Source organism: Podarcis pityusensis (genome assembly GCF_964106645.2).
Source record: "Podarcis pityusensis genome assembly, chromosome: 6".
NCBI lineage: Eukaryota > Metazoa > Chordata > Lepidosauria > Squamata > Lacertidae > Podarcis > Podarcis pityusensis.
In genome coordinates, this window is record NC_138030.1 from 30772399 (window position 1) to 30793874 (window position 21476).

At 40.3% G+C, this 21476-nt stretch overlaps 1 protein-coding gene across 5 annotated transcripts in view; it reads right to left on the minus strand.

The window, feature by feature from the left end:
- Window positions 1-21476, minus strand: part of LOC308479626 (rho GTPase-activating protein 39-like) — a 101275-nt gene that overhangs the window by 72608 nt on the left and 7191 nt on the right. For 3 of the 5 annotated variants that reach the window (XM_081010370.1, XM_081010368.1, XM_081010369.1), the window contains exon 3: window positions 17772-18004. In XM_081010370.1, coding sequence (XP_080866496.1) covers window positions 17772-18004 — 233 coding nt within the window. Of the gene's footprint in view, window positions 1-11446; window positions 11677-12772; window positions 12790-17771; window positions 18005-21476 lie in introns of those variants that run through there. The other 2 variants (XM_081010373.1, XM_081010372.1) reach the window with 2 other exon arrangements.

The window sequence follows — 21476 nt, forward strand, 5'->3', positions numbered from 1 at the left end:
ATTATTTGCTGATATTTTGAGAGTTAATTTTGTTGTGTACTATTATATGCTAATGGATTGTTGAATATTGCTTTATTTGATATAAGGTGTTTATTTTAAAGTTATGTTTCTATTAAGTTTTTTTTGTATTGGATAAGATTATTGTAAAGGGTGTGATCTTTGTGGTATATTTTGTTGTTGTAAACCGCCTTGTGTATAGTAATATAGAAAGGTGGTATATAAATTAAAAGTGAAATGGAATGAAAACGAAATGTTTTCTTATTTCTGTAGTTAACAACTGGGCCAAAAGAGGTTTATTGATGGCCAGCATGATGCTATGGCTAACAGACGCATCCAGAGAAACAGGAATATGTAGATGAGATTATACCCAGAGAGATGACTTCTCATAACAGATGTTGCTCTTTAGTAGTTAATCTAATGTAACTAATCTAGGCAAACTAACTAGAAAAAGGCGAACTCCATTATGAATGGATGAGAGAAACACTGGCTTATCTATTTAGAAACTTTAGATAATGAATATGTACACTGAAATATATACTCCGTGGTAGTTACAGAGGCCACTAACAAATGATAAGGGGTTTCTTTTGTGGGGGTTGGTTAGTCAGCAAATTACTCACTTTTACAATCCTTCCAAACAGCCAATAGTAACCTGCTCTAACATTTAATAGCAGTTTCATAGATGTACATAATATAAAATGGGTAACAACAGGGAGGATAATAGTAGTCTTTAGGATGTTGAGGAGGAGGAGAGGAGAATTTGGCAGATCTCAAATGAATAGGTATCAAAAAAAGAGCAAGAATATATGCTATGAGAAGTATTAGAATATGTTTTACTAGAATCATGTTTACAGGGTTCTTTCATGCTAACCATCTGCTGATTTAAGAAGCTACTGTAGGACTCTGAATCTTCCAAACTAACTTGGAATCTGAAAAAGATGCCAAGAATCCCAAATTAGTTTGATATTGGAAGCAATTATGCTGTTAATTCCATGCATACACTATCTATCTATCAAATAAATAAATAAATAAATAAATAAATAAATAAATAAAATATATATATATATATATATATATCCCGCCCATCTGGGTTTCCCCAGCCACTCTGGGAGGCTTCAAACAAAATATTAAAATACAATAGTCCTTCAGATATGAAAAGCTTCCCTAAACAGGGCTGCCTTCAGATGTCCACTCTGCAAGTGGTACATTCCATACCACTGCTTCTCTTCTATAGCACCCATGATTCCTTGTTCCTATCTAATTGTATAGGGGAATAAAATTAGCTAAAAGTGGCCAGCTCACGCTTAGGGTACCTAAATGCTAACTAAGGTGCATTCTCCTTTGTCCCCCGAGACAGGCAGATGCTAACAAGTTTGCTAGCTATGGTGGCTGTCTGGTGTAGTTGTCCCTAGCCACTCATCATAATTCAGCATACCACCTTTCTCTGAATCATCAAAGAAAGTCTGGTGTGGGTACATCAAATGTAAAGGAACGGAAGTCCCCCCAAAATAGGCACATGGAACTTTTATATTCACAGGTGCTATAGATTCCAAGCCTGACTTCGCTTATAAACAAGAAGCTATTTTTGGTGAGCTTTTAAGGGACTGTATTGAGGCAGCATAACTGCTTATTCCTCACATAGGGCCTTCATTTACCCAACCCTTTCTTCCACTCAGTTGCTCAACTCTAAATTTCAGACAAAAGACTTCTACATTTTCAAACATGCAAATCAATCAACTTTAAGCAAACAGGATATTGTATGGCTCCGTAAAGCACCTTTAAAAGAATTCTGGGCAATGTAGTTTACTCTTCACAAAGCTACAATTCCTAGCACCCTTAACACGCTGTCATTTCTAGCATTCTTTGGGGTAAGCCGTGTACTTTTGTGTGTACATAGCCTTACGTTATATCTGTCTTACTTGGAACATTAGTGTGATTTTTCTTTGGCACAGTATAGATTCAGCTTGGAGGGAAGGCAACATGGAGAAAGAAAGCATCCATAATAGCTGAGGTCAAAGAAAAAAGCTAAGACTGCAGAAGACAGCAACCAATCTTAAACATTATGGAAACATTAAACATTATGGAAAGGGCAGATGGGCAAAAGAACAAGATTCTTCCATCGAAGCAACAAAACAGGACCCTTCAATTAAGCTAGATTAGCATTAAGAATGGTTTAATCTGTCTCAAAGAATGAGACAGATGACCCAATACCCTTACAAGCCCTTTTATTCTATAAATAATCTTCAGAAATATAACTAGATCCCAAGGTGTTGTTGCATGCTGTTCTGGAAATAGTGTTTAGCACCAGAGGGCTGCCTGTGAAGAACAAAACAAAACCTTTGCACTTGGAGTTCAAACAATGTATTTCCATACATAGCAGCAAGATGAAATTAGTCCTTATGTACACCTGGCACAAAAGACAGTCCTGCCAACACGGCTGCAATCACAGCCTAATTTTCATATTTATAAGGAATCTTATTTCTTGTGGTGCATCCATAGACCAGGAAGAACTGGTTTGCCCAAGGTCCACAAAAAATAGTCTGACAAACAGCTGTAGAGCAGATTTAATTATGAACCTACACATATCCAGAACAACAATAATTTAAGCAAAGAGCATAAAGTAGAGGACTTCCTGGTGCACTCTCTATCTATACCTGTACACTCAGAAATAATTAAGAAAAATAATTTATTAGTCTAATAAGTTGGGTACCTCCGTGATTTTGCATTGTATTAGTCTTCTGTTATTCCATTAAGTAGTCAAATTCTAAACAGAAGGGATGACTTCAGACTGTACGGATTGTGGGATTCCAACACATTCAGAATACCTCCCCTGAACTGTGATAGCTGCAGGAGGAATGTAATAGCAAGCTTACAAGACACTCTAGGCCCTTTTACCTTGTTTTGAATGGTGCTGCCCTTAATTTAGCATTTCAGCTGGAAAATCTAGATCAGTGGCTGCCAAACTTTTTTCCCTTTGGACCATTTAAAAACTTCTGAGTGTTTTGGTGGACTACTGAATTATTGGTCTTTGTGTTGTAGCAACTGTGTTGTGCACTGTGCTGGATGCTGCATGATTACACAGAATTACATAGAATTTAAATTTTAATACCATAAAATACAACATAATAAAAGAAGCAATAAAAATACAATTAAAAATTAATATAAATATTAATGGATGAACCACAACCACAAATTCACTGAGTCACCCTGAACCACATGAATGAAGCTTGCAAACCAGTTTGGGAATCCCTGATCTAGACAACCCTCTACACTGTGACATCTGTGTTTGCATCTTATCCTCTCTATAATTTAGAGCTGGACATAAATCTAGTCATTTGAGATTGATGCCCCATTAAAACTTTGCTTCTCTCCCTAAACTTTCATCTACTACATTTAAGAAAACAGTGTCCAAAATCCATAAACAAGGCAAAAGGAACGTAAGTTATTTTTGACTTACTTAAAAAAGCTTTGAGTTCTCTGTGTGTGCTTTTTGGAGTGGGTTGCACCTCTGGGGTGGCATACTGCCCTAAATTTACATTTTCCCTGCTGTGTTAAGCCAAAATAAACCTTTGCTGGCTATTGTGAAATCTCTGGCAAGCTGTAAAAGAACCCTACACCTCATCCTAAGGGCTTTGGTGCCAACTGCCATGTATTTCAGATATCTTGATGTATGATCAGACCAGCATTTCACTGCTATTGTTTCATTGTTGTGGGGTGCAGCCCCGTGTACAACATTTTACCCACAGCAGTTTCCTAGCAGATACTACACATTCCCTTTTATAGCTTCAGCTTCCTTGCGCAGAGAGATTAATTGCAGTTGCTAAGTTTCAGTGGAGTCTGATGGGTATGACCAAATAGGTCTTTGCTGGCAGGTTTGTCCCTGGCTTAATAAGATTATGTCTCCTAGCACAGACCACTGCTCCTAATTACACAACCATATAACCCTGTCAAACTAACAGCTTTAGTTATCCCTTTCTTTTTCTTTTCTTTCTTTTCAAACCTGCTCTAAGAATACAACTTAGCCCTTTTGGAGGGCTAACAAACTTATGCAAACAAGCACTTTTTTCCCCAATCCCCCTTTTGGGTTTCACAAATGCACAGTCTGTTTAAGGATGCTTCCAGCTCGAAGTAACATTGTGAGATTATGCTGGAAAACTCAGCAACATACTGTACTGAAAACCACTTTTATTTCAAGCACAATGGCAACACGTCTTTCACTCTAACCATGTGGATACAGCAAGTGTGGGAACCTTTAGCCCTCCAGATGTTGATGAACTACAACTCCCATCTGCCCCAGCAAGCATGGCCAATGGCCAGGGATGGCTGGGGTTGTAGTTCAGCAATAACTAGAGGGCCAACGGTTCCCCATGCCTGGGATGCATCCTGAATTCTTTGACCCCAACTGCCAGGATCACATACTAAATTTTGTGTAGGCTGCTCTAGGAAGGTGGCTTTCGACAGGATTCCTGTAAGTGTCCACTGGCCACAACATCCACCTGCCTATTCTTATGCTGTGCTGTTTTTCCTTATTGAGAAGCACAGAATCTATGCAGGTGACCAAGAGCCTTTAAAAAGTTTTTGATTTGTTGAGAAAACCTGGTAATTCTAAATTGTGCTAAAGTGATATATAGTTCCGAACCACCTTTCAGCCAAAGGAGACCTTAAAAGTGGCTCAGTTACCATGGCTTAGCACAAATGCACAAGTGTGGCGACTGGCTGCTGCACTCCTCTCCTTCCCCAGGTCTCCTGCTGCTGTGCTCCCATGAGATAAGTCCTGGTTCACTTCGTGTGTCATCTCCTTCAGATCTTGCCTGAAGGAAGCTGTAAAGTCCATGCTTTGTTTGGAGCAAGACAAACCACAAGCCTGTGTTTGGCTTAGCTCTAGGCAACTCTCCAGAGGAGGAGCACAGCAGTCACTACATCCTCTCTGACAGCAGTGGGAAAGCTCTAGCCTTTAGGAAGCCTTTAGTCAGGCCTGGCAGGGCCCTAATTTCATAGAATGATAGAACTATAGAGTTTGAAGAGACCTTGAAGATCATCCAGTTCAACCCCCTGCAATGTGCAGCTGTCCCACATGGGAATTGAACCTGTAACCTTGCTATCAGCATCATGCTCTAATCAACTGAGCTATCCACTATAGACCACAATGCGTCTTTTACCAAGCCATGCCCCACATGGACATGGGGCACAGGAGTATCTTATCAAAGATGACACCTTGATCCCAGCAAAACAGGATGCTAAATCTCCACTGGTGCATGGACTTGTCAAGATCACTGATAATGCAGCTCTTGATGAGCCTGTCTTGAAGACTTGGGTACTGTACACACTTTTATTTCAACTTAACCTAAAAAAACCCATGTGCTTTTAACTAAATGATTAAAACTTTGCTATCACAGATTACAAAATAAAAGCTTTAATTGATTAAACCCTGGAGCCACCTAAAAATACATAGTTAAAAAAAGGTATAAGCGGGTGCACAGTTAATGTGCTTAAATCACCATCGAGTTAAAGGCACTTAACCACACTTAACAATGCTCCCTGTTGTGCCACAGAAGAAAAATGAAGCCTGCAGGAGATTCTTCAATTAGCATTAGTGGCATCCCACAAAACTACACGCCACATTCTCCCGTGTCCGTGCTATTATATTATTTCCATGTTTTGCTCAGAAGCTCAAACTGGATTTGTACATTCTATAAAACCAGAACAATGCACCTACACAAAGTTGTGTGATACATAGAAACACATGGGACTTCATATATATATTACAATCGCAGAATTTGGGTTCAGAGGTTGAAGGAAATGGTGGATTTTGTTACTGAAGGATTTTAGGGCCCCTGGCTTTCAGCAGCATGTAAAATTTTGTTGTTTTGCAAATGGAAACTCTGACTTCACACTCTGTTTTTATGAGAAAGCAATGATGGGAAACAGAACTCAAGAGAAAGCCAGCTTCCTTCGAAAAGCATATTCCAGTCAACTGCTTTTTAAGAAAATAAGTCACTCTGAATTAGTTCTTTCAGGATTTTCTCTCAGTTGCAGTGTGAAGTCCCAAGTGGCACTGCTTTCCAGACTATGGCTCTAAATCCAAGCTGCAGTACGTCTGAAAGAGATAGAATCTTACTGAAAAGTTTCTAAAAGGAACTATCAGAATCATTTAAAAAGGGGCCCCAAATAAAATGTGATATTAGCAGCCACATATTTCAATAGAGGCCTGCCTCAACCACATATAAAGCAGGAGTAGGGTTTCATTTAAAATGCAAAGGTGGGACATGGCAGAGGGTGTCTAGCATTCTCCCGCTTTTGTCATGAGCCCATCCATCTGGGACTTTTCCTCGGGACAGTATCTGATATTGGAAATAGCAACTTGATGGTGAAAAAAGTAGCTGAGCAGAACAGTTGTGGACAGACAAGTAGCAGGCAGAATTTGTGCATAAGCCCTTTTTACTCTTTAACTAGGGTCCCTGCCTCTCCAGCCCTACTCTTGATGTGATCTTGCCTGCATCTCTCACACTGATCAATTTCTATTAGTTGCTTTTGTGTTCAAAGCAACAATCTTTCCTTTACAACATTCTGGACTGTGCAAAAAAGAACACAGCTTCTCAAATATGAATCCATGGGAAGCATTTGTACTGTACACTATCATCAATCTTGCTGTTCATTTTTAGTTGTACCTTAGTGCACTATGACACAGCAGACTGTGGAAAACATCTACCTACATCTGAGAGGACGGCAGATAGTTGCTGCCTTGAATACCCAGAATAAGTCTGAGAATAGGACTGAGCCACATAGATGCAATGCTTCTAAACTTCTTCAACTGGCACCAGATGAAGCATTTTACAATTATCAGGTCTACAGATTCTGTATCTATAACCGGACACCACATGCGGGTTGTGCCAGTCTTCATACTAATGACTACTAGCCACAAAGACAGGATCGGTGTAGATGGAAGAGGCTAAAATAGGTATTGTGGTTGAAAAACATCTGCCCTAGTTTATATCTCTGCTAAAGAATGCTTCCACCTCATGTACACTTCCAGTTTAGCACCGCAGAGGTAAATCACGCATGAGGAAAACCTTCTTTAACTCTTCGTTGAAACATCCAAGACTGAAGGCCTTTTTTGGCTCAAAAGCTTGCAATACTTTTAAATAACTGACCAGTTAATTGGGTCAATAAGGTACCTTTAAAACAACTTTAGTTTCATAGCAAAATATCTAATGCAGGTAAACTTAAAACCCCTCAGTGTGATAAAACGGGAAGTCCTTTCCATCCTTGCTTATGGGTCGCCTTGAGGTTCTAATCTGCATTAGTGTTTGTATGTACTGAAGGGGAAAGGAGCAATTTTAGATGAATTAATATATAAAATGAGGAACAGCTGGATCAATGCAAGGGGGAAGGAAAAAGAAAGCACAGCGGGGGAAGGAAAAAGAGAGTACAGTAAGTTAGAGGTGTTCCCCCTCCAAACAATTTCCTACAGAGACTGAGAAATTGTACAGGTATTTGCCTACTTTTACATAGAAGGGAATGGGCAATTATGCCTAATGATACTTAGTAACAAATAATTTCCAGAGGGGTTAGCCATGTTCGGCAGCTGGAGCAAAACCAACAAAGGGTCTTGTGGCATCCTGAAGATTAACAAATTTATTATGCTATAAGTCCATGCATGTTCACTTGAAAGTTAAGTCCTAATGTCTTCAAAGTTGCTTACGCTCAGGAAAGTGTTTCAGATTGCAGCCTAGCAATAATAGTTGACACTTACAAATGCACTGTGTGTAGGCTTCTGCTCTTGAATTAAATGCAAAGGTAATTTTATATTCCTGCTGAAAAAGCCACTTTTAGCATATAAGGTTAATTTACACATGAGAGTTTAATGAGGCATTAAAAACCTCCAGGTAGACCAACCTAAAAAATTACCCACAGAAACCTTTCATAAATGCAGATTAAACCAGAGCATCATGTTTACCCTAGTTTTAATTTATATTATAAAGGATGACATTACTGGCTGTTTTGACTACCTAAGGCCCTAAGGGGATTTTCATGTAGTATGCATGTTAGAACAAGACACTATTCCAGTGAGGCAACACAGACTTAAGACCAAATAAAGCATTAGGAAAATGTATGTATTCTACCAGCATGAGTTTGACCAGACTGCAGGAGGCAGTGGAAGACAGAAGTGCCTGGCGTGCTCTGTTCCATGGGGTCACAAAGAGTCGGACACAACTAAACGACTAAACAACAACAACATGTATTCTAATGACAGCTAATTGTGAACTAGGAAAAAGGCAAAAGTTGGGGGACTACTAAGGGATATGTGAAAGAGGCAACAGAGGAATACATTTTTTTTAAAAAAATGTGTGTTTACTTTTCAAATATTCAATTGCATTTCAGGAAAACACACAAACAATTTGATAAGTTTTGCATCAACTAACATTATGAGGTTGATGGTGGAAATCTTCTAGATACCCGGTGTCTGTCTACAAAGGATTCTATTTTTTTAAATTTCAGAGGTTGTGAAACTAAGTCCTTGTCAAACAAGTATGCATTATAAAGACAGCTGTCTGTTCCACCATGAACTTGTCCAAGCCTAATTGCATCAGCTTGGGCACTCAGATTCAACAAGTATTAGTGGTACTGTACCTTTAATACCTGCATAGAAGACTTGAGCTGCTCCTTACATAATCCCTCATCTGTGTAATTATTAAAAGCACAGGAAACCAATTCTATACCAACTCTGAAAAATTTGTTCATTAACGTAAGTTACCGTCAATATGAATCTTTTTTACCTGCCATTGTATGATCTGTAGGACTTGCAACATTCTACTTTGCATTCTTCACATCATCACTTTGTTATAAAGTGTTCCATACCAGGAGGCAAATAGGGAGTTGGTTCTAGAATAAGCTTGTGGGCTACATGTCAAATATACAACTGAACACTTACAAGCTGGAAGCATTTCCAATTTTGGCAGAGGGAGTTTTCCTACTTATCAAGAGTAGATGTGGTGTAGCCAGATATTACACTAACAGATTAGGAATTCTTTTTATCTATAGGACAGTTAAGCTCCCTGCATGAAGGTTCTTTCAGCATCAAAAGGACTGAAGAGTTCTTGTATTGGGTGGATACAAGAATATTACCCACCTTCGCTGTAACTTCTGAACAGCTAGAACTGACTGTTCTTTTCAACAAAGGTATTGAGACTGCACCCACAAGGTGCTATCTAATGAGGTAAATGCAGAGGTTTAATTTCTCACAACAGCCACTGACTTCAAAATTCAAATTCTTAGTTTTCTCCATTCCCTTCTGTGTTCAAGCATCCTAGGTGAAAGCATAGAAGACGCTCAGTGAGGCCAGAGCCGCTACACCAAAGGCAGCAGGGAGGGTGATGCAGGGCCAGATATCTGATTCACTTGCAAGATGACCACATTGATAATCAGAGCAGATTGTCTCTCTTGATGCTGTTGCCAAAGAAGGCAAAAAAAATATTGAGTCCCAAGATGACATTATGTAAGTGATTTAATTACTTCTAAGTAAATTATGCTAAGGATTGGGACATGCATTAATTCAATTCAAGTTTGAGGAGAAAGCAGGTCTACCAGGAAGGTAATGATGGGAATAATGATAATTGTAGAATACAGTCCATCATACCAGCCCTTAGCTAATATTCAGTCAAAAGAAGTTCAGTAGCATGAAGGAGCTTATGGCAGCACCTGGTTCTGGATTTAGAAGAATCTTTTAAGTAAAGAAATGCACTTACTAATTTATGCCTCAGCATGAACACATTTATTTGGAAACACATCTCACTGATTTCAATGGGACACTCCCAAACAAACAAGTCTAATAATACTTGGGAATAAGTGCCACTGAAATTGATTTACATGCAAATGTGTTTATGACCAGGCTGTAAATTTTACTTGGCTTTATATTTTTTATACCAGGTAATCAGCGTTGGCTGTTTCTTTTTTGGGGGAGCTGCTGGTTTTCAAGGACCTATGTTTATATAATTTTATCTACTTTTAAACTAGTGTAAAATTATTACATTAAGAACAACTAAACTTAACCAAATTAAGCATTTGAGGTTTTTTGATATTAAAATTATGCTATTATGGGAAGAAATCACTGAAATAAAGGTCAACACAACGGGAAAGGAATGTAGTTCAGTGGTAGATAATATGTGTTGCATCTGGAAGATATTTAATTCAACTCTCAGCATTTTCAATTAGAAGAAAGTAAGTAATCTCAGGTAGCAATACTGAAAAAGATAGTTCTGACCAAGACCCTGGAGATCCACTTCAAGTCACAGAGTAAAATCATACTGGCCAATGTCACAGTGGCTAATGACAAAGTATTAGCCACTGCTAACTCATAGTTTGTTTTAAACTGTGGCTTAACTGTGAATGCACCTTGTGTGCCTTCGCATCGTGGGTGCCATGCATCACACAAACAAAACTTAGTATGGTTTGCCACACTGCACAACCCTGGAATATGATTGCTTATTTCAAATAAACTACAAGAGGTAAGCTAGAAGTAAGTTGTATTTCTGGCTTATTTCTGGCATACCGCTCATTGATTTGTTTGGGGGGGGGAATACCCCAATACAGGGTTGTGCAACACGACAAGCCATATTATGGCTTTTTTGTGCCATGCATGACACCCACAGGATAAATCCTTGCAAGGGGTAGAAAGCACATTCACAGTTAAGTCATAGTGGTGGGAAGTAAATGCTTTGTTTCTGTTTTTAAACTGTGGATCTGTTTTCACTGTAGTTTCCTTCGGGAGGAGGGGAGCTTACAAATTCAATAAATAAATAGTTGAAAACGAATCCTTGCTAAGCGTGAATTGTGAACTAGCTTGGTATAGCAAAGCTTTATATGTTCAGCAGCTATGTGTCTCACCTCAAATAAGGCCCCAAGCCTATTTAGATACATAGCATATTCAGTATTTTCACAACCAAGGCTGAAATATCAGCACTATTTAACTCGCTCTCTAGGTAATGTGGATTATTAACTTTCCTCCAGGCTGAAATCTAATGTCAGGTTCTTCTTAGAGGTGCACACTGATTTGTTAAACCAGTGATTACAGGGCTCCTAAAGCACTTCTTTAATAAAATTAATGTTAAATACAAGAGTCGTCAGATGGACACCACACACGTCATACCAGCAAGCGACACTCAGTGCCCTCTATTGCCTAACACCCCTACTATGACTTACCTAAACTGTTTTTAAACACTACAGGACTAAAACCCAGAGAGGACAAAGTTATCAGAAGGTAGTTTTGATCACTCTGCCACCTGAAAACTGACACATATTCTAAACTAGAAAGTCATTTTGCTTGACAACATTACCCTGGGCATTATTCAGCTGTAAAGCAGGAAGGAGAGGAAGCAACCAAATCTTAATTTCTTTATTTAAAAATTTTTAAAATATACAAAGCTTGGGCTGCAATCCTATATACACTTACCTGGGTTTTGCATCATTGAATTCAGTGGGGCTTATTTCTGAGTAGCCACGCATGTATAGGATTGTACTGGGTAACACGTGACTAGTTAGTCTTCACTCCGTAATACGGATTTTCCTGTTGCACTAAAGTTGTTCAGAAAGATTTACGATACAGGCCATTTGTTCCCTTTTGTTGGACAAGAGGCTCTAATCCTACAATTTGCTGATCTGCACAGGTGGGCAGGCTGTAGGCTAAACACAGACCAGATTAAAGAACGAGCAATATTTATAAAACATGTAAAGGGCTACTTCAAACAGAAAGATTAGGAAAACATGCATTAGTGCAGGCTCATGCCGTTTTTAAAATATATATATTTATTAGGTAACAAACACTACATAGAAATAAACATTTAAAAAGCAGAGAGATACAAGTTATTGCTGAGAGGCTTACACAGCTATTGTTTGGCTATTATCTAGGTAGCTAGCTAGCTATTATTAGTTGTTGTTGTTGTAGTAATAGTAGTAGTAGTAGTGGGAGCAGCAGCAGTATTTCAACAATACATATACTGCTTAATTACAGTCATCTCTAAGCAATGTACAGGAGACGCAATAAAATAAGTCTACAAATGAATTAAAACTATAAAATAACAACTTAATTAAAAAGCCTGCTGGAATAAAAAGTCTTCAGTAAATGAAGTACAACAGGGAGAGGGCCTTTCTGACCTCAACTGGAAGGGAATGCCACAAAATTGGGCCCATAATACTGAATATATAGCTCTTTGTGGCTATGGGCCCTGCATCTGAGCCGTGGGGGACAACTAACTGTGACTCCTGCAAAGACCTCAGTGATTAAGCTGGGATATAACAAATCACGTGGTTCCTGAGGTATCCTGAATCCAAGTTATTAAGGGCTCTGTAAGTTAATACAATAACAAGTTATAGCTGGCCTAGTAGTGTATGGGCAGCCAGTGGAAGCTTTTTAGCACTGGAGTTATGTGCTGGTGATAGCCTGTTCCCATCAACAGTCTAGTTGCAACATTTTGCACCAGCTGGAGCCTCCAGACCAGGTCCAAGGGTAGCTCAACTTAGGACACATTGCAACAACCAAGTCTTGAGGTTACCAATGCATGAATCACTGTGGCCAGACTATCCCTGCCCAATAAGAGCTGTAGTTGGCATACCAGCCATAGTTGCAAAAAGGCATTCATAGCCATTGAGGCTACCCAAACTTCCAGTGACAAAAATAGTCTCAAGAACACACCACAACTCCAAACTTGTTCATTCAGAGAGAGTACAACCCCATCCAGACAGGCAACTGGAAAATTCCCCGGACAAAGGAACTACCAACCCACAGTGCCTGTGTCTTCGCAGGATTCATCCTCAACTTTCTGGTCAACTCCACCACTGTGCCCACACAACAGTCCAGATCATGTGCAGCCTCTCGTGACTCAGATGTTACAGAGAAGTAGAACTGTGTGTCACCATTGTTCTGGTGACACTTTGCCCCCAAACTCCAAATGACCACACACAATGGCTTCACACAGATGTTGAGCAGAATGTACCCTGTGGGACACCATAGTGCAATGAGCATGGGGCTGAAACACAGTTTCTCAATGCTGCTCTCTGGATATGACCCTGTAAGTAGTAGCAGAACTACTATAGAACAGCACCCCCAATTTCCATCCCACAGAGACGGTCCAGAAGGATACCATGGTGAACAGTATTAAAAGATCAAGAAGCAAGAGTTGCATTCCTCCTGTCCTGCTCTCAATATAGGTCATTCACCAGAGCAACAAAGGATGATTCAGTCCCAAAACTGCACCTGACTGAAACGGATCTAATTGAGTCATATTCTCCAGGAAATGCTGCGGCCTTCTCAGCCACCACTACTTCCACCACCATATGAAAAAAAGGGGGTACTTGCAACCAGATGGTAGTTGTTATAATAAACCATAGATTCTGAAGTGGGCATCTTCAGGAGTGTTTAACAGCAGCAGGCAGCTTTCCACTGTGTAAAGTTGTGCTCACCACACCCTGGATCTATCCAGTTAACACCCCCCACCAACTGGCTTTCACCAGCCAGGATGGACAGAGGTCAAGAGTGCAAGAAGCGAACTGCATCACTGCATGAAACCTGTCCACATCACTGGGCTGCATAATCCAAAATTGATCCCACAGAGCATGGGAACACACTGTATTGGATACCTCAGCTGGAACTGCAACAACAATATTTAAGACACTATGGGACTGAGCAACTTTATCCTCAAGTGTCATGAAACTGGTCACAGCATGCTGCCAAGTGCTCCAGAGGCCTATCTACTACTTCTAGTACAATCAGAATACAGAACAAGAACAGGAGAACAACTTGCTTTTTATCTAAGTTTTTAAAATCTCTGCTCTTTTGGTTTGGAGCAAGCAAGACCTCTGTCTCAATCTTATAAAGCTAAAATGTCTCATACGTCAACTGACTTGACGTGTCGTCTTACTGGCACATGTTACCTACCTATAGAAATCTGAATCCAACAATCTATGGCCCAAAGCTGATTCTTTTAATAACAGGAAGTATCAGAAAACTCTAGATGACCCTTGGGGTCCCTTCCAACTCTACAATTCTATGTTTCTATAAAATCTCAAATGTACTTTCTTTAACATATGCCTACAGGTATGTCCCCATATTTTCCAATTAGTTAAACCCATTCTGAAACCTGAACATGGCCCAAATCCCCACATTCCAATAATCCACTGACATCTCAGCTCACATCACCATTTTCAGACTATCTGGATCCAAAGAATTAGACTACATTTCCCACAAATACACAGCTCAGTGAATAATAAACCAGATTGAAAGAATAGTTACCAAAGGTGCACACCAAGTCACCTCCTGGTATTAGGATAGCTGCAGCTTACTAGAAGAGAGGGACAAGGTGGCAGGGAAGTCAGTGCCGTGTGGACACACTGCTGGGAAAGTACACTGGTCCTGGTTGTGCTTCTGCAGTGCCACCATTCCTGCTGCCTTGTTCCTCCCAATAAGCCACTCTTGATTGTAACTAAACTTGAGCTGCAATACAGGAAGAGTTTTGCAGACATATAACCTTATTAACCTCTTAGGTTCTGAAACAGATTGTAAGATGCATCCAGGAGTACTTGGGACAAAAACGGACGAAATAGATAACTACTAGATTGTAGTAAATGTGTGTGTATGTGTGTGTGTGTGTGTGTGTGTATGTTGATCTGATCAAAGCTTTTAGAAATTCATGTATTCAGTAAAATCTAGATAGCGATTAGGATTTCATATTATTTTTATTTTTAAAAAGTATGAGGAATCACCATTTTTGTTTCTTCTTCTTTTGTCCCAATAAGCCTTTACATACTGTGAATTAATAAAAGCAGTTGCTGTGATATTTACTTTGGTCTTGCTTTTAAGAACTTTCTTCCTTTTTCCTCACACAATGCAAGTGAATACCATGGTAGTCAGGGAGGATTCTTTTCAAGGATCATTAACAACTTTGATGTAGACAGGTCACAACATATTTAAACATTGTAGCAGTTTCAAAAAACATGCGTACAAAGCATGTCATTATCTACACTGTTTTACACATGGAGAGGCTTACTCTACAACACTGATCTCTGACTTTTCTATATTTATGGTACACCTTCTGGAAGCTTCACTTTTAACCTATTTTTTTAAAAAAAATAATAATAAGATGACCCCTTCAAACAGAACTGTTGGCTCAGAACGAGCACCTCAAACATTTCAATGAAGACATAATTTTCAAAATGTCAAATGGTGAAACCAATCTAGACATACAAATCACAGCAGTTTATCCTGAATTTAAGAGCTGTAGATATATGACATTGCTGAATCCCTCTGAAGAATGTACATGTCTCCAAGCAGAGTAAAAACAGTACATATTTGGTTTTCAATGTTTCCAAGAAAATGCTCCTATTCAAGTACACGACCTTCACTTTTATCTTGGAAGTAATAGTTCTACATGGGAGTGGGTTACAAAAGAAACAAAAGCACGCTAGCATAAAAGGTAAAAAAAAAAGTACAAAAAGATAAAAGGGTATATCCAAAAGAAGTGCTCAAAGGCCTTTCTAGTACAAACAGCTTGGATCAACATGTTTACATTGAGGTTTCAATCTTGTGCACACTTACTAAGGAGCAAGTCACATGGAAGTAAGTCCCAAAGCCTATATGCCCAGCCTATATGCGCTAAACAGCAGTCCCCCATGTCACACTTGGAAACTAGTTTGAGACACACACTATTGATTGCCATATACCGTATTTCCTCTGTGTGAGTGTGGTGACTGTTCTTCAGAGAAAAATGCCAAAGGCATATTGGGCATGAACTCTTTAATTTAGGCAGTTCTTTGGATCATAGCCCTATGTTGTAGAACAGTGGCTCCCAAACATTTCCTTCATGGACCAGTGGAGAACTGCCAACAATCTTGGCAGACCACTTAAGTTTTCTACCCAAGGTAGAATGCTGTATGATTTTAAATTTGTTTTTATTACTTCCATTGCATTTTACTATATCACAATTTAATTCCATAAAATAAAATTTAAAATACAACAAGATTCCTGCATTGCAGGCGGTTGGACTAGACAACCTTTGTGGTCCCTTCCAATTATACAATTCTATGAATAAATAATAAAATACAATGCAAGAAACAAAAGAAGCAATAAAAATACATTTAAAAATCAACAAGAATATTTACTGCGGACCACAGTTTGGGAACTCTTGTTGTAAAACAATTTACTTCTCCATGTTTTCAAAAAAGTTGTGTTCTGTAAGAGTACACTATCAAGTAAGGATATACTAATGATAAAAAAATGAGTAATGGTATATCTTTTACTGGTCCAGCAACTTCTGTTGATATAAGAGTATGTGCACACATACAAGCTATATTTTTGTGTGTCTATACTACATACAAATCAGAAAGTACAACTACAAACACATGCACACTTATAAAAATAGAATCCATTCCATTAAAAAGTATCAGGTTGCCTATTTTGCATTCCATATTCTGGCACCAACAGCGCAAAGCTGCCTACATCACAGAAGAGAGGCTTGGAAGGTCAGTGGCTGATCAGCCAAACAAAATAGCCTCCTGACTAGTATTGCTAGATCTGTATACAGTACTAACCTATTCATGGATCCCAGCATAGGTTAAAAGAACCAAATGGGTGCCTGTCCCAGTCAATACGTAAGATACACCTTTTCTGAGTGCATGATCAGTCCCTATAGAAGCAACACTACTGTTCATAAACATGTGCATGGATTGCATGCATCTATACTATGTTCCACCGCGGTTTGGAACCCATGACCCTGTACATACATTCCCACATGCCAAGTATGCAGATGGGAAATGGAGTCCCAGTGAGCAGAAGGGGTTTGGTGACATCCTACTGCATATGTCAGCCACGGCATACTGTACTTGGGCTCTGTAGTAACCCTAAACACATGTGATTTCTAAAAGTACCCACTCAAGATCACAATGCAGATCCATTGACCTTCAGCTCCCTTTGTCACGCTCACAACCAGCGTGGTTAACTTAACTTAGTTATGCAAAGGTGATCTTTCCAGCGCTTTTCCGGCCACGGTTCTGGATGAAGCAGAAATTGCAATCCTTGTTAGCTACTGGAAGTATGGCTGGCACCCGGAGGCGAGAGTCATTACAGTACTTGCAAGTGTGCAAGGCTGCAGTCTCAAGCATGATGCACCAGCGCATCATCATACGTTCTTCGCCTATAAGACTATATGCCCCCACCGAAGCAACCACCGACATAGCGCGGTAATCCGCCGCCGCCCAAAGCCACTCACTCCCACGATAAGTCGACCAAAAACCAGAACATGTGAAAATGCACCATGCCACCTTCGTGTGGGGACACTTAGCCGATCTGTGCCGAGGCGGGGGGCGGATTAAACTTCATTTCCAACAGGGTCGCGCAACTGTTCTTTCACCACAATCCCAATACTTTCCCCTCCGCCGCCGCCTCCCGCCCATTGTCCCGCTCCCCTTCCCCCAGTTTTAGGAAATTCCCTCAGAAGACCAAAGCCGACTAAGAGAAGCTCCCGAAGAGCGCCAAGTGCCCTTTCGCCGTTCATATCCCCCCAAACGGGACGCCCAAAAGTTCCCGCACACTTTTCTTTCCTCCCCTCAGCCGCGCGCTCGCCGGGGAAAGGAGCGCGGAATGGCGGCGGAGGCTTCTCCATACTTTTCCCTGTGTCTGGGGCCCAGCCCTGCGCCCCACCCAGCTCAACAGGTAGGGAGGCGAGCGGTCGGACAGGGGATCCCCTCCGTCCCGAAGTTGCTGGCTGGGATCCGACGGCCGCACTCACCTTTCCGCCATGTCCTCCGCTCGGGCCGCGCCGCCCGGGCTTCCCTCCTTGTGCCCCTCCGGCTGAGCGAAGGCTGCTGCTGCTCCTGAGCGAGTCGGGATCAGGATGTGAAACCCGATCCCGCCTGCTGCCGCCGCCGCCGATGCTGCCCCTCCCGGCTTCCCGTGGAGCGGAGGGACCCCGCTCTCCAGTCCCTCTGGTGGGGAAAGCCAGCTCAGGCCTGGTAGTGAAATCTGGAAAGGAAAGGGGACCTGGGATTAAACATTAGCGAGGGGCCGCGGGAGTTTAGTGGGCTAAAAGCGCTTGTTGCTCCTTTCCCGAGTCGGCGAAGCTTTATAGACGCGGCAGCGGACGGTCGGTTCTCCTTCCCCGTCAATCGAAGGTCACGCTTTTCAGCACTACATGCCCAAATCAAAACCACCTCATCTTGTAAACCGTTTTAATAACCACTTTTTCCCCTAAGAGGTAGCTGAAGAGGAAATATTTCATTTATTTTTGCTCTTTCAGAGCATGTTTGTTTTATTTTAACCGTTTTAATGATTGCCTAGACAAGCAGGCGGTAACGGTTATTCTGGATTAATAAGAAGCAAGGTGTCTTTACGCACAGCCATTGTGCTACATACATTAGTAAAGAAGAGGTATTCATGGTTCCGTGATCACAAACAAGGATTAGGCATGAACTAAGTTTGGAAAATGTGTGGAAATGTAACTTTGGGGATATCTTTATAACTTGGTTCAGTATTGCCTCCTTTTTACTTCAGATTAGATTATCCAAACCACTTGGTTCTGTTTTTGCAGTCTTTAACATAGAGGGTGGGTGGGAATCTCAACATTATTATCCCTATAAATAGAATAAATATAAAAGCATAGTTGAAGTAATTTTGCGGATACCAAATCTATATTAAATGATCCACAGTAAAATTATCCTAACTTCTCAGGTATACACTGCGCTATCAACATTACAGTTCCCATATGAGGAATATGGAAAGCTATTTCACTTTACTGTTTTGAACATTAAGACTCATGTCAGAAAATACATGCACAAAATAATGTGTATGTGATGGTATAAAAAGGTAAGTACCAGTTTGATGGCAATATATTGTCACACTTAAGGAAAACATCTAATAAGAATACATATGAGAGACATACCTTTGCTTTATATAGTATGGAACTTTCTTTATAGAAACATTATAGAACTATGTCACTGTGAAATTAGGATATTTCATACAGTTTATTGGGAATTCTGAACATAAAATAATTTTCTCCCTTAGAATTATTCTATATTATTTCCTTATGAACGGCCTAATAAGGAGGATGTGTTCCCCAATTAGTTTTCTGCCAGAACACTGCTCATCAAACAACAGGGTTGTCATGCTTGGAAACATGTGAAATAAAGTATTCATTGTGTTCTATGGTTTATGGGATATAGAGTGCCATATACTAACTGTGTTCTATTGCAGTAAAGCATATCTGCATTACTAATATGAAAGGAGAGTGCTGTGTGTGGAAACCCCAATGGGACATTTATTGAGACTCATTAAACCACAATAATTCAGGCCAGCATCCTATTCTCACTAACAAGGTCTAATGGCCTTGAACAAGGCACTTGACAGCCAACTTTCTTCCTTAGGAAAGCATGCCAATTATTGTGGACTTCTTCCAAATATAATACAATTGCAGCCCCTGGTGGCAGCTCTTTCCAATTAAATTACAACTCTCATCTAGTTAGCCTGGCGTTGTTTTTTTTTAGTGTCAGTAAAAACTTGAAACTAACTTTGGCATATTCTGCATAAGAAACTTTTAGATCCATATACTTTGATAAACTGAACCCCTCAAATATTTATTCCCATTTTGGGAGACTCACTAGAATTGTTTTTCAGGGGCTTTCAAATACAATGCTATAAATACAATGCTATATTTCAAATACAATGCTATAAATAATATTATATTTGTTCAAGCATGCAGTTAACAGTATCTCAAACAGCATAGATCACAATCCTGTAGATTGACACATACAAATATTTAAGCCCCAATATTACAGTTGTACCATATACACTGGTGGGGGACATGCCGTGCTCCTTCTGTGGTAGTTTGTCCACCTTTGGTTCCCACCCTGCACTCAGCTCTCACCTGTAGCTCCTACAAGCTGCCAGCATGCAACAGCAGCCACCCCCAGGTAATGGTTTAACTGGCTGGCTAAACCAGGTGAGAGTAGTCAAACCCTCAGGGAGTTAGGGACCTCCCTGCATGCAAAGACAAGCTGCAGCAGATTGCAGTGGACTTAACCAATAGTGGGTTCAACTGTCAATAACATGGTTTCTACTTGTGCTGTAGAGGGGAGTGACGGGTAGATGGGGCCAGGAAAGGTAGCTCATTTAGGGCAAGGAAACACTGATCCTAAACCTCTGCTGCCTTGTGGGATATCTTCAGGAGAAGAAAAGGCTAAGGAATAAACCTTACACAAATCTGGACTGGAGTCCCTAAGATGGTTGGATGGTGTTTTGTACGCTGCCTTTTGTTAACTTCTGCAGCCAAGCTGGTGACAGACACATTGCTCTGCTTTCCTTTGCACATCAGCAAGGATGAGAGGGCGGGTGTTATCATCTGAGCAGGCCAGGACCTCCATACACACTGCCTAGGCTTGTGTCCCAAGGAGCTCATGTTGGTGCTGTAATGCAGCTGTTTGACTTCTTTCTTAGAGGCACATTCCACTGTCTTTCGAGACAGATTGATGCCAACAATTCTCTGACTAGGAGAATAAGAGAGGAAGCGATCCCAGAAGAGCTTGCAATTTTAAAGACGACAACTTGCAGAGGAACCATTGGCTGTGCATTCTAATGGTCCTCGTTGGTCCATTGAAATGTGGTGACAGATGTAGGAAAGGTCGGTGTGACTGGGGAAACATGGTATTGTGGGCCAAATTAGGATTTCTGCTGGGATTAATATTGTCTGCAGGCCATAAATTCACCATGCCTGTAAGAGGATAAAGTGTACATGTACCAACATGTAGCATTGTTACCAGACCCACCAAGTATCCCTATTTTCCAGGGACATCCCTGATTTAGAGAAGCTGTCCTGGTTTCTGATTTGATCCCAGAATGTCCCGCTTTTCCTTAGGATGTCCCTATTTTCATCAGAGAAATATTGGAGGGTATGGAGTTATTTGACCCCCAAGCCATCTGAAGGCAATCCTGTAGGGAAGTTTTTTTAATGTTTAATGTTTAATGTTTAATGTTTTATTTATGTTTTTATATTTGTTGGAAGCTGCTCAGAGTGCTGGGGCAACCCAATAAGATGTGTGGTGTATAAAAAATAAAATTAGCGTTATGGAATGGGACGTCCTTATTTTCATCAGAGAAATGTTGGAGAGTATGTGTTACTGGAAGAGCTCCAGTACTTAGTTGCTTTTAAAAAATGAAATAGCTAGTTTATAAACTTTGTTGAGGTTCTCAGTGCTGTTGTGCTTTTTTTGGATATCATGTGTATTCTTTGCTTTTTAGTGGTACACTTTGTGCTTTGGTAAATTATTTATCAGGACTTAGAGGAGTCATATTGTGAAATCCTTTTGAATCATTGGGTACTATCTTATGTGCAACGAACTGTAAACAGCTCAACCAGGACATTCTTTAAACTATGTCTGCCTAGATTTGGTTAATAATTTTAAACTGTTTCCCCTCTGTGTGAGAGGTTTTGTTTTTTAAACCC